The sequence below is a fragment of the Carcharhinus amblyrhynchos genome, chromosome 26 (assembly GCF_965287045.1).
Source record: "Carcharhinus amblyrhynchos chromosome 26, sCarAmb.v2.hapA, whole genome shotgun sequence".
NCBI classification, from domain to species: domain Eukaryota; kingdom Metazoa; phylum Chordata; class Chondrichthyes; order Carcharhiniformes; family Carcharhinidae; genus Carcharhinus; species Carcharhinus amblyrhynchos.
Window position 1 is genome coordinate 39481541 of NC_137349.1, and position 12026 is coordinate 39493566.

The following is a 12026-nucleotide window of genomic DNA, read 5'->3' on the forward strand; positions in this document are numbered from 1 at the left end:
CATGTTAAAGGGTTTAAATAAAGGTCAATGTAGTATATCTGCAATTTCAGAAGGTATTTGGATATAGCAAGACTGACTAAAATAGGCATAAGACAAGGACACATGGGATGGGTAACATGATTCATATGGGCATCATGTCAGCAGGCTGAATCTAGTGGGGTGTAGTGAGCAGTGTTGACGAGGGCACTGAAGAATATATTAAATGATAAAACTAGGTGGGCAGCAAGCTGTGGAGGACAAGTTGTGAGAGTGGGTGGGGAGAATGTACCATCTCCCCTTGATATTCTAACATCAATAAATTGATGAATTCTCCAACAGCCTAGGGATCACCAATCAACAAGAAACCTTTACCTCCAATCATCCAACCATATCAACACCATGGTTACAATAACAGGCCAAAGGCAGAACACACTATCCAGTGCTTGGATCAGCATCCCATCCACTGCTGCTACTGTGAACTGGAGGAGTGTGGACCATCTACAAGATACACTGCAGCAGTTCATCAAGGGTCCTTTAATACGTTCCAAGACCACAGCCCCTACTGCAGAAGGACAAGGGCAGCAGAAGCCTAGGAACACTACCACCTGCAAGTTACCCACCAACTCACACCATCCTGACTTGGAATGACATCACCATTCTCTCAATGGAATTTCAAAATCCTCATACTCCCTCCCCTCCCAACAGCACCGTACTTACACTTGATGGTCTGCAGCTGTTCAAAGTTAATTCACCACTGGACCAATAAACATCTTGTCAATGTGATGATGCTGTGCCTTTAAGGAATGTATTTGTGTCATGTTTCTTGTGCAGGATTTTTTAGCGGTCAGTTCTATTATCGGTGTTGCTTTGTCTGTAAAGAGCAGCCAACATGTTGATGCTGCAGAAGTGTAATTGGTCCTAATGACTGGAATGTTAGTTTTAATCTGGGTTAATGCAGATCTGTTATTCTGGTGGAAAAACAAGGACTGAAATTGATATTACCCTGGTACTTGCGTGATTTAATGAAATGTACATATATTTTATATGCTTTGGAGTTTCCGATCTGGTCCCAAACAGTGGGCAGAATAATGGCAACTATAGTCTAATGCAGAAAAGTGTTTGTGATTCATTTTGGCAGGAAGAATGTGGAGAGACAATAGTTTGATATATACATATTGTCACATGTGTTAACATACAGTGAAAAGTATTGTTTCATGCATGCTATAAAGCCAATATGTACTGTTCATAGAGAGGGAAACAAGAGATTGCAGAATATCGTGTTACAGTCACAGCTATGATGTAGAGAAGGATCAACTTAATTTAAGGTAGGCCCGTTCAAAAGTCTGACAGCAGCAGGGAAGAAGCTGTTCTTGAGTCAGTTGGCACATGACCACAGACTTTTGGATCTTTTTCCTGAAGGAAGAAAATGGAAGAGAAAATGTCTGGGGTGCGTGGGGTCCTTAATTATGCTGGCTGCTTTTCAAAGCAGCGGGAAGTGTAGGCAGAATCAATGGATGAGAGGCTGGTTTGCGTGATGGATTGGACTACATTCATGATCTTTTGTAGTTCCTTGCGGTCTTGGGCAGAGCAGGAGCCCGTACCAAGCTGTGATACAACCAGAAAGAATGCTTTCTATGGTGCGTCTGTAAAAGTTGGTGAGAGTTGTAGCTGACATGCCAAATTTCCTTAATCTTTGAGAAAGTAGTGGCGTTGGTGGGCATTCTTAACTATAGTGTCAGCATGGGGGGACCAGGGCAGGTTGTTGGTGATCTGAACCCCTAAAAACCTGGAGCTCTTGACCCTTTCTACTTCATCCAGTTGATACATACCAACTGGACAACTGCATCCAGTTCTGAGGGCCTTATTTGAGGAAGAATGTGAAAGCGGCAGGAATGGGTCCCTGGGTGAGATTTGGAGGGTCATGTGACCAATCAGGCCGAGCATATGAATCATCGGGCAGATCGAGGGCTCCCCCAGGCAGTCTGGAGACTGGAGTCGAAACAATCGGGAGCATCTCTCTCACTCTCTGTATACAGTTACTCCTGTTAATAAATAGTTCTTTAGTTACTCCACTCAGTGGCTGCCACTCTTTCCAAGATATTATCAAGGATTGGAGAGAGAACAGAGGAGATTCACAGGGATGATTCCACGGATAAAGAACAGTAGCTATAAGGATAGATTGGAGAGGTTGGGTCTGTTTTCGGTGGAGAGGAACAGGCTGAGAGGACACTTGGTGGAGATATTCTATTAATTACTTACTTGTCCACCAGCATTCTTCACTGGATATAATAGGGACTTTGATCCATTGATTATGTGACTACATATCTGTATCTACACCTTGCTGCTACTGGTGTTCAGGATGCAGGGCACTCTGTGTGATAGCTACACTAAATTGTGGTCTATTGTCCTGTGGTATTCCTGTGCCGTTCCCAGCTCACTCCTCTACAAGTACATTGAAGAGCCACTTGGCTCACTGGTGATGAAGGAGTGAAGGCCGGTTGTGATGCTGCACAATTCTGCTGCTGTGATGGTCCTTAATTCCCCACTTTGGAACTATTAGACCTGCCCTTACTCCATCTCCCTGACAGGGTCCCCAACTGGGATTCAATGTATTCCTGGAGGTTTCATCACACGATCTTCCCCCACGTTCCAGCCATTAGTCACCAACACATCCGTCCCTGTGACGTACTGCTTCCACTCCAACCCCATTTTCAAGTTTGCCGATGACACCACTGTAATGGGTCGGACCTCAGACAATGATGAGACAGAGTACAGGAAAGAGATAGGGAATCTGGTGAAATGGCACGATGACAATATTAACTCCCTCAATGTCAGTAAAATGAAGGAGATAATCATTGACTTCAGGAAGCGTAGTGGAGGACATGTCCCTGTCTACAACATTGGTGATGAAGTGGAAATGCTCGAGAGCTTCAGGTTTGCAGGTGTCCAGATCACCAACAACCTGTCCTCGTCTCTCCACACTGACACTACAGATAAGAAAGCCCACCAACGCCTTTCCCTTCTCAGGAGGCAAAGGAAATCCGGCATGTCTGGGCCAAAGGGTCTCTTCTGCCCTGTGTGATTCTACGATTCTATGTCCACTACGACTCTCACCAACTTTTACAGATGCACCATAGAAAGCATTCTTTCTGGCTGAATCACAGCTTGGTATGGGCTCCTGCTCTGCCCAAGATCACAAAAGAACAATAAAGTGTTGTGTACGAATCTCAGTCCATAACGCAAACCAGCCTCCCAACCATTGTCTCCGTCTTCACTTCCTGTTGCCTCGGAAAAGCAGCCGGCATGATCAAGGAACCCACACACACCAGACATACTCTCTTCAATGGGGAAAAAGATATAAAAGTCTGAAAACATGTGCCAACTGACTCAAGAACAGTTTCTTCCCTGCTGCCCTCTGACTTTTGAATAGATCTACCATATATTAAGCTGATCATTGTCTATACTCTATCTGTAACTCCCAGACCATATTCCGCACTCGGTTCTTTTCCTCTCTCCTATGTACTCTATGAACAGTATGCTTTGTCTGTATCACGTACCAGGAACAATACTTTGAACCGCATGCCAATACACGTGACAATAATAAACGAGATATTCTATCCCAATTAGAAAGCAGAAAGACTCATCACCCAACTGGATAACTGTCAGCCATACAGCCTTTCCCCAGTTTCAATGTTTTTTACATCTGAGAAAGAGAAATGTGGAAAGAAAATGGGAAAAGAAGCCAATCTTTCTGATTGTTCTCCAGGGTTGGACACAGCAGTGTCCTGGAGATTTGATCCTCAATTCCAGGTGAGTCCAGGCCAATCCTGGAGGGTTGGGAACCAGTGGACTGCACTATATGCTGATGTCATTCTATATTCCCCTAAATCTAACTTTCAAATCCCACAGAGCGGCTCCAATTCCCCTTGCTCATTACCCCGGTACACCTTGGTGGGCCATGTTGCCGCCGGGCGGTGGAGGTCCCCAGTGGAGGTCCCTCTACAGAGGGATCTCCCCCAATTATCATGGGGACCTGGGCTGGAGGGTGTTACACGCAGCAGTCTCACACAACCCTAAGTTATATAGGCTCAGGGGCTCCCACACTTGCCCCTTCTGTGGCCTTGTGGAATCCGTGGACCATGTCTACGTTTTGTGTTTTAGGTCGCTGTCTCTTTTTGTTTTCCTGAAGAACATTTTATTGATGTTTTGTTTGCACTTCAGTCCCGCGCTCCTGATCTCCGGACACCCGGTGCGGAGAGGGGAGGGTCGGGATGGTGACCTCCTCGTGAACCTGCTCCTGGGCCTGGTGAAACGCACCATTAACAGGTCCAGGCAGCGGGCAATCGGGGTGGGCATCCATCCCGACTGTCTGCCCCTCTATCGTGGCTACGTTCATGGCCAGGTGTCCCTGGAGAGGGAGCATGCAGTGTCCACGGGCACAGATGATACCTTACGAGCCCGTTGGGCACCGCAGGGGTTGGGGTGCATTACAGACCCCAACAATCACATTATGATTTAATGTTTTAAGTTTCCTTTGCACTTTGTTTCTGTTCGGGCCGTTCCCCCCTCCTTTTGGACACAAAGACACCTTCGCCAACAGTCTCTGCGTTTGGCGTATGAGTGGGATTTCTCAGTCCTTGTTACAAAGAACAAAGAACGTCACCATTTCTGCATTATCAGAGTTTACCCATCTTCAGTCAGGATTCAGAATTACACTGGGATTTTTCACCCACTACTGAATTGTATTCACTCCTGGAATACCGAGGTGGGGAAGGGAGTTGGGGGGGGGATTCTCTCACCTCGCCATACCTGCCGCTGATTGTACCAATCCTGGAGATTAGTGTGTGAGCCTAAAATCAGTTTCATACTAGTTTGCAATTCCCCTGGCACCGTTCTATTGGGGCAAACAGGATCGAACCCAGAAAGATTGGTGTATTTAAAGTAGCTAATCATAGCGAAAGTAGTTAAATCAGAGAATCATAGAATCCCTACGTTGTAGAAGGAGGCCGTTCGGCCCATTGAGACTGCACTGACTCTCTGACAGAGTATCCAACCATTATTCTCGCTGTTATGAAAAGAGCGCAATCCTATGAAAAAAGGAGCGTTTCAGACCTGTTTTTTGGGTGAGTTTGAAATGCAATCTTATGGCATTTAGTGCAAAAAGGTGCCAGGATGCGATTCTCGCCAGTAACTGGGGGGAGGGGAAGTTGGGGAGTGGAGCCACTGCTGCCATTGTGCATTGGCGATGGAGGGAGTGAATGTGGCAGATAGGGTGCCAATCAAGTGGGCTGCTTTTTCCTGGATGGTGTCGAGCTTCTTGAGTGTTGTTGGAGCTGCACCCATCCAGGCAAGTAGGAAGTATTCCAACAAACTCCTGACTTCTGCCTTGTAGATGGTGGACAGGCTCTGGGGAAACAGGAGGTGAGTTACTTGCTGTGGTGTTCCCAACCTCGAACCTGCTCTTGAAGCCATAGTATTTCTATGGATGTCCACCTAAGTTTCTGGTCAATGGTAACCCCCAGCGTGTTAATGGCGGGGGATTCAGTGGTGATATTGCCACTGAATGCTACAGGGAAATTATTACTCTCTCTTGTTGGAATTGCTAATTGTTTGGTATTTGCATTGCATGACTACTATTTGCCAGTTCAAGCCTGGATGTTGTTCAGATCTTCCTGTATTCAGGCACGGACTGTTTGAGGAATTGCAAATTGGACTAACATTGTACAATCAAAAACAAACAAAGGCCAACACAGCACAGGAAACAGGCCCTACAAGCCCGCCCTGCCCATTTTAACACCCAGTGAGTGCCTCATTCCAATCCTCCTTCTACCTACGACTTTTGTCTACGCCTCTTTTTTTTCATTCAGGCTGTTCCCCCTCCTTTTGGGGAGCTGCCCCTTTTACTTTTGTCCCTGAGTTAATTTGAGTTGGTTTGTTTGCTTTGCCCTAAAAGAGGCAGAGAGTTTGTGTGGAGGATTCTCCTGCAGAATTGTTGAGTTCGAACCAGAAGGAGGGAGGGAAGGAGGAGGAGCCATCGCCTACCTGCTGTTCGGCTGCTGGAGGGTGCTCCCTCCCTGGGGGGAGAGAGGGAGAGACACAGAGAGTTTCTTTTTACCAACTACAGGAGGGAGGAAGGAGTGAAGTCCCCCCACCCACTGCTGCTGCCCCCAATGCAGGCACCCCCCCCCCCATTCCTCCTGACTGGGGCACTGGCCCTCCTCAGTGCCCTGTCCCTCATCCTCCCTCCTGCTCTTCCAACCTCCTCTCTCCCTCTCTAACTCCCGGGAGAGCGCACCTGACCCCCCCACCCTATCCCACCCTCCCTCATTCCCTCTCTGACCCCACCCTGACACCTGGGCAGAGAGGGTCTTCACCCATTCCCCCCTCCAACCCACCCCTTCCTGTCCTTCCCCACCCCCCCCTCCCCACTTTCCACCCCCCACCCGGAAACAATGAGGGGGAATTGGAGCTGATTGAAGAGGTGGAATCGCTTCCCGAGTATCCCGTGGGACAGGGAGCCTCTGCAATGGGATTGCAGCTGGATTCCCGGCTAGAAAACGGGCTGGTGTTTGCGGGAAGTGATTGTCCTGATTCACTGGCCGGGATGGGAGCTTGGCTGCTTTCTTGGGCTCTCTGCTTCCTGGCCGCCTCCTCACTCTCAGGCCAGCCGCTACTCCTGGGGAGGGATGATGTTTGTGTCCCAGAGGCAGGCTGGAGATTTGAGTGCGGTCACTCCGGGATCAGCAGCGCTGAGTGTATCCGCCAGGGTTGCTGCTTTGATCCCCGGAGCTCCAGCCCCCATCGCTGTTTCTCCAGTCTGAGAAAGAGCCCAGGTAACAACAAGACTCACCCCCACATCCCCCCAGTCTAGTGGAGACAGAGAGAGGAGAGAATCTAACTGGGAAATGGGGTATTTGTTTCTGCCTCACTGTGTGATGGAGATGGGTAGGAATGGCTATTCGGCATCTGAAGCTTCAAGTGTTAAATTCCTTCAGTGAAATGTTAATGTTCACTATCTCTAGCCTGTTGGTAATAATGACAAATACACTAAACAGCTGGCTGCTTTAGCCCTGTGCTGATCTTTTATTGTGGAATTTATCTCCGGTGAATCTGTCTAAACAACTGGACACCTTCTTTATGCGGATAATCCGCCACCGAGAGCATCGAGGTGACCATCCCACAGGGAGCAGCTTCCCTGCTTGGTGAAGCTGAGGTTTGGGGTGACTGGGAGTTTGGGTGATATTTAGACTCTGTCTGACCCATGTTGCCAATGATACATGGTTCATTCGGTGCTGGTATAATGTTTGCTGCTTCTGGGTGCTGTGATGCTGGCCACCTGCTCACTATTCCTTATTAATGGAAGCTAGTGTTTGAAAATTCTCTCCCAGTAAAGAGAAATTAAGTTTAATTACAGATGCCTAGTCACATAACTCACTGGCATTGAAGGAAGGTTGCATTGAGTAACAGGAGCACCAACTGGCTCCAGTATCTATTGAATGGGATTCACTCACTGTTACCTGATCCACTTTGGTATTTGTACTAAAGTAAACTCTCAGTAATTTACTAATGTTTATGGATATTGGTGTTGGGCACAAGTGTCTCATCACCAGGTTCACTAAGTAGATTAGGTCTGTACTTGTTGGAGTTTTGAAGGATGTGGGGCATCTTGTAGAGATGTATAAGATAATGAAGGGGATGGATAGGGTAGAGAGATTCTTCCTGCTTAAAAAGGATAGCAGAACTAGAGGGCACAGCCTCTAGATAAGAGGGGGTGGGGGGGTGGTTGTCAGTTCAGATCAGAGTTGAGGAGGAACTTCTTCACTCCAAGGGTGGTGAATCTCTGGAATTCTCAGCCTTTTGAAGTGGTGGAGGCTACCTCGCTAAATATATTCAAAGTCACAAGTAGATAGACAAGAGAATTAAGGGTTATGGGGAGAAAGCAGGAAAGTGGAACTGATCCACTTCAGATCAGCCATGATCTTATTGAATGGTGGGGCAGGCTCGAAGGGCTGGATGGCCTACTCCTGCTCCTATTTGTTCTTATCTGTCTGTTCCTGTTCACAGTTCTCTGTGGGTCTAACTAGGGTTTTGTCCAATGGCAGCACAACATCTGCATCCCTCGAACTCCAGCCCTTTTAGATGTTCTGAACTGGACTATTTTCTGTACCTGTTTGTGGTATTTTGGGGAACTGAGCACCTGAACGCCCAAATCTCACTGGTCATCGACAGTTTAACTTTGCCTTAAAAATATGCTGATCGATCCTTTTTTGAAATGAATAACATCACGCACTTGTTAAAATTTATTTGCTGTAGCTTTGTCCATTTACCTAATCTAACAATATCCTGTTTTGTCTAAATTTGTATATTTTAGCTCTTTATGCCATTATCTAAGAATGGATATCATGAATAAGGCCCTGAGACAATTCCCTGTGGGACACCACTCAGCCCATCCTCCCAGTTTGAGTGCGTGCCCATTACTACAACACTCTGAACCAATTTCTGATCCATTATCAGCGATCTACCTTTTAATTGCATGGGCTCACACCTTGTTAATCTCTTGTGCAGGATTTTATCAAACACCTTCTGGAAGTCCATATAAATAACGTCTCATCAACTTGCCTCTGTCCACCATCTTTGTCACCTCCATGAAATTGTAGTTGGTCAGGCATGATCTGCCCTTATGAATCCATGCTGACTCTCCTTGGTCCTCTGTTAGCTTCCTTCAGCTGCCTCCCCTTTCTACTGTGAATACAGGAGTAAAATACTCCTTCAGCAAGTCTACCGTTTCCCCAGGGTCATTGACATTCCCCACCCTCAGTGGGTCAATAGTACCTTTAATCAGTCACTTCCTCTTTTCTAACTATCAGAATGCCTCTTATTGTCATTTGTCCTTTTGCTCACTACTGATCTGCCCTAGTACTTGTTAAATGATTTAATTTCCATCTCCATTTTTACATAAATGAAGAACAGTGGCTGAGATCTTTCTCTTCTTATCATGTCACTTTTTATCAGTAAAATCTAAAATGCCTTTGAAACTGAGCTTATTAATAATATTCCATTTATCTAGAGTTTGATGATAACATTATTGTGCTTTGAGTAGTTGGATTGTATTCCTTTGCAGCATGCACAGCTGACGGTCATTTCATCATCGTGATCTCCAAGAACCTGACCCGTCCTGCCCTCAACCTGTCGTCCCTGTATGTGAAAGATGGACAAGAGGCTGAGTGCCAGCCTAAACTAACCACCGGGCAACTTGTGGCCTTCCGCTTTCCAGTCACCTCTTGTGGCTCCAGCAAGCGGGTGAGTATTGAAGGGTCAAGGCATTCTCCCAGTAAGTGAGCCAGCTTCTTATTAAGCAGCCTCTTCATTGCAGGAGGAAGATGGAACCTTGGTCTATGAAACAGATGTCTTGGGCAAGAGGATGATTGAGACTGGGAAGCTGGGCTCAATAACTCGGGACAGCACCTTCGGGTAGGAGGATGGTGGGAGGTGTTGGTATTGGAGGGGATGTAGTTGCAGCTTCATTCAGTAACACTTGTGTCTGTCTGCAGCCTGCACGTCCAGTGCAAGTACAGAGGGAGGCAAGAGACTGGCTTACAGATCAATGTCACAGTTTACACGGTTTCTCCACCACCTCCTGCTTCAGAAGAAGGGATTCTGAAACTGGAACTGCGAATAGCAAAAGGTAGAGGTGCCCTGGGTAATGGTGAATGGGATTAGTGGGGATGTATCCATCCAGGGAGTGACTGGTTCTTGTGTGTGTGCCCCCCAGATGGTGACTACAGATCATGGTATGTGGACAGTGAGTACCCCATTTGGAGAATCCTTCGGGAGGCAGTGTTTGTGGAGGTTCGTGTCCTGGGTCGCAGTGACCCAACGCTTGTCCTGAGGCTGCATGACTGCTGGGCAACTCCTGTGCCAGCCCCAAACCATGAGGTGCAATGGAGTCTGCTGGTGGATGGGTAAGGAGTGTGAATGGGAAGGCTAATGGCTTTTGGACATTAAAATGACTGGACTGCTTCTTATCTCTTCCCTCACCAAATGGCCATAAACTGGTGCAGAGTTGCCTCTGCTGATCAGTGAGGGTCTTGGACAATTCCAGGGAGGTCACATGGGCTGCACTTGGCCAAATGGATCTGCTCCCTTCAAGAACCCATGTGACCCCTTGCTGACTGGTGTCTGCACCCATGTACCAGCCACAAATGTATTCCAGAAACTAGTCTTTAGCAAGATGAAATAAACATACACTCTCCACTTCTACTTCCATGTCCTCTGCAATGACATCTGCAGCACTTTGGTGCCCCCCCCCCCCCCCCCCCCCCCCCCATGGTACATTCTCCAGTTACAGGTCAATGTGTAGCATGTTCTTTACATTGGGAATCTCCCTGGGTTGTTATCCCAGTGGTTCTAATGCTCTACAGTCAAACCATTGAATGGCAAATACCATCTGTGGTGAGTAGCTTTAATACATTTCAGCTCTAGTTTCTTGGTCAGAAACATTCCTGACCTCCAGTAATATCCCACATGGAATTCTCCCAGCTTGGAATAATGGAATGAACAAATTGGGAAATCTTTCATTGAAAGAATGCAATCACCTCTGGAACACAACACCAGTGGCCCCAAACTAATTTTATTGATATTTAACAGATCAGATACCCCTCCCTGCTCTGACACCATTTGCTGACTGTTCCAGGTGTCCCTATGAGGGTGATGACTATCAGACTCTCCTCCACCCAGTCATGTTTTCTGGCCTGAAGTTCCCAACACATCACAAGCGGTTTGAACTGAAAACATTTGTTTTCTTGGACAGAGAGTCAGAGCAGCCTCTGACTGGACAGGTAAGCAAGAGAAATCCAAGCCAAGCCTCCCTTTGTGCCTGGCTCCTTAACAGCCTGGTTCATCCAGGAACATGAAGATCCCACTAAAATGTCTCCTTTCCATTCTAGGTTTACCTGCACTGCAGTGCTGGGGTCTGCTCACCCTCTGCTCAGGATGACTGTGCACCCAAATGTGTCCCAAGTGAGTTCTTGTTTGATGTCTCCTGAATCAGGGTGATGCTTCATTAAGACAGGCAGAGATGATGTTTGAATGGAATATCTGGTTAGTGTGCTGTGACTGGGGGATTCCTCTATCCCTCAGCATCAACAGCTCCTCTATCAAATGGGAGGAGCCTTTCTATGAGTGGGTGATCCAACTGTAGGCCTGTCTGCACCCCTCTGAATGCCCATCATTGCAAACATGGCCCTGCTCTGCCTGAAACAAGGGTGCCACCAAGCCAACCTGACAATCTAGTTATTTGTAGTGAGTTGTATCCAACATGTGGATAGGGATCTAAATGTTCTTTAGGGAACTGTAGTGTCATTATGTCACAAGAATTCTCAAGTGAGAAGTTGAAATATCAAACCCTAAACAAGCCTTGATGTTCCACATCAGTTAGTGCTCAGATGTCACCCTGACACTTGGAATCTAATAGCAATATAGTGAATGTGTTAGCAAGATGACTGATTTCACTAATGCTTGTGCAATGCGGCAGAGCAAGACATCATTTCAGGATTTCTGCACTTGCACTGAAGTTTGATCAGAGTGAGGGTTAGTCTAGGCATTTTTTGGCAAACCCTATGAATGACAATCCATAATATGAAGGGAGTGTAGACAATCTGTTCTCATCACTTGAGGATTTTAGAAAATTACTCTGTATTGCGTCTGAACTGTCTGACTTCTCTTCCCAATAGAGAGACGCAGGAGTACCCGTGACCATGAGGGAACATTAGTGAGTGCTCCTGGCCCCATCATCCTGGAAGATGAGAGGCTTCAGTCCAAGAAACAGCATGAAGCAAGTGGTAAGTAGAGACTTTTCAATAGTCCACCTGTGAGCTCTCTTGAATATAATGTCTTCTAATCTTCCACTAGGTGCTGCTGAATCTCCTGCTTGGCTTGTGCAAGGAGTAGCCATTGGCTTCATGATGGTGTCCCTGTGCCTGCTGGTGGTGATGGTTACAGTGTACATGAAGAGACCAAAAGCTGTTGCTTCTCAGTGTAGAATCTGA

At 46.9% G+C, this 12026-nt stretch overlaps 1 protein-coding gene across 1 annotated transcript; it reads left to right on the forward strand.

Annotated features, from left to right (window-relative positions):
• The first annotated feature begins 6480 nt into the window (after positions 1-6480).
• Positions 6481-12026, forward strand: LOC145358674 (zona pellucida sperm-binding protein 4-like). The gene is made up of 9 exons (XM_080212896.1): positions 6481-6812; positions 9101-9279; positions 9353-9450; positions 9531-9664; positions 9752-9941; positions 10673-10817; positions 10926-10998; positions 11712-11819; positions 11890-12026. The coding sequence occupies exons 1-9, from the start codon at positions 6506-6508 to the stop codon at positions 12024-12026; spliced, it is 1371 nt and encodes a 456-aa protein (XP_080069022.1). The 5' UTR covers positions 6481-6505.

Bases quoted from the DNA above. Each gene is read 5' to 3' on its own strand.
- LOC145358674 (XM_080212896.1), top strand. From the start codon at position 6,506: ATGGGATTGCAGCTGGATTCCCGGCTAGAAAACGGGCTGGTGTTTGCG. The intron at 9,451-9,530 runs GTAGGAGGATGG...GTCTGTCTGCAG, and splicing joins ACTCGGGACAGCACCTTCGG to CCTGCACGTCCAGTGCAAGT. The intron at 11,820-11,889 runs GTAAGTAGAGAC...ATCTTCCACTAG, and splicing joins GAAACAGCATGAAGCAAGTG to GTGCTGCTGAATCTCCTGCT.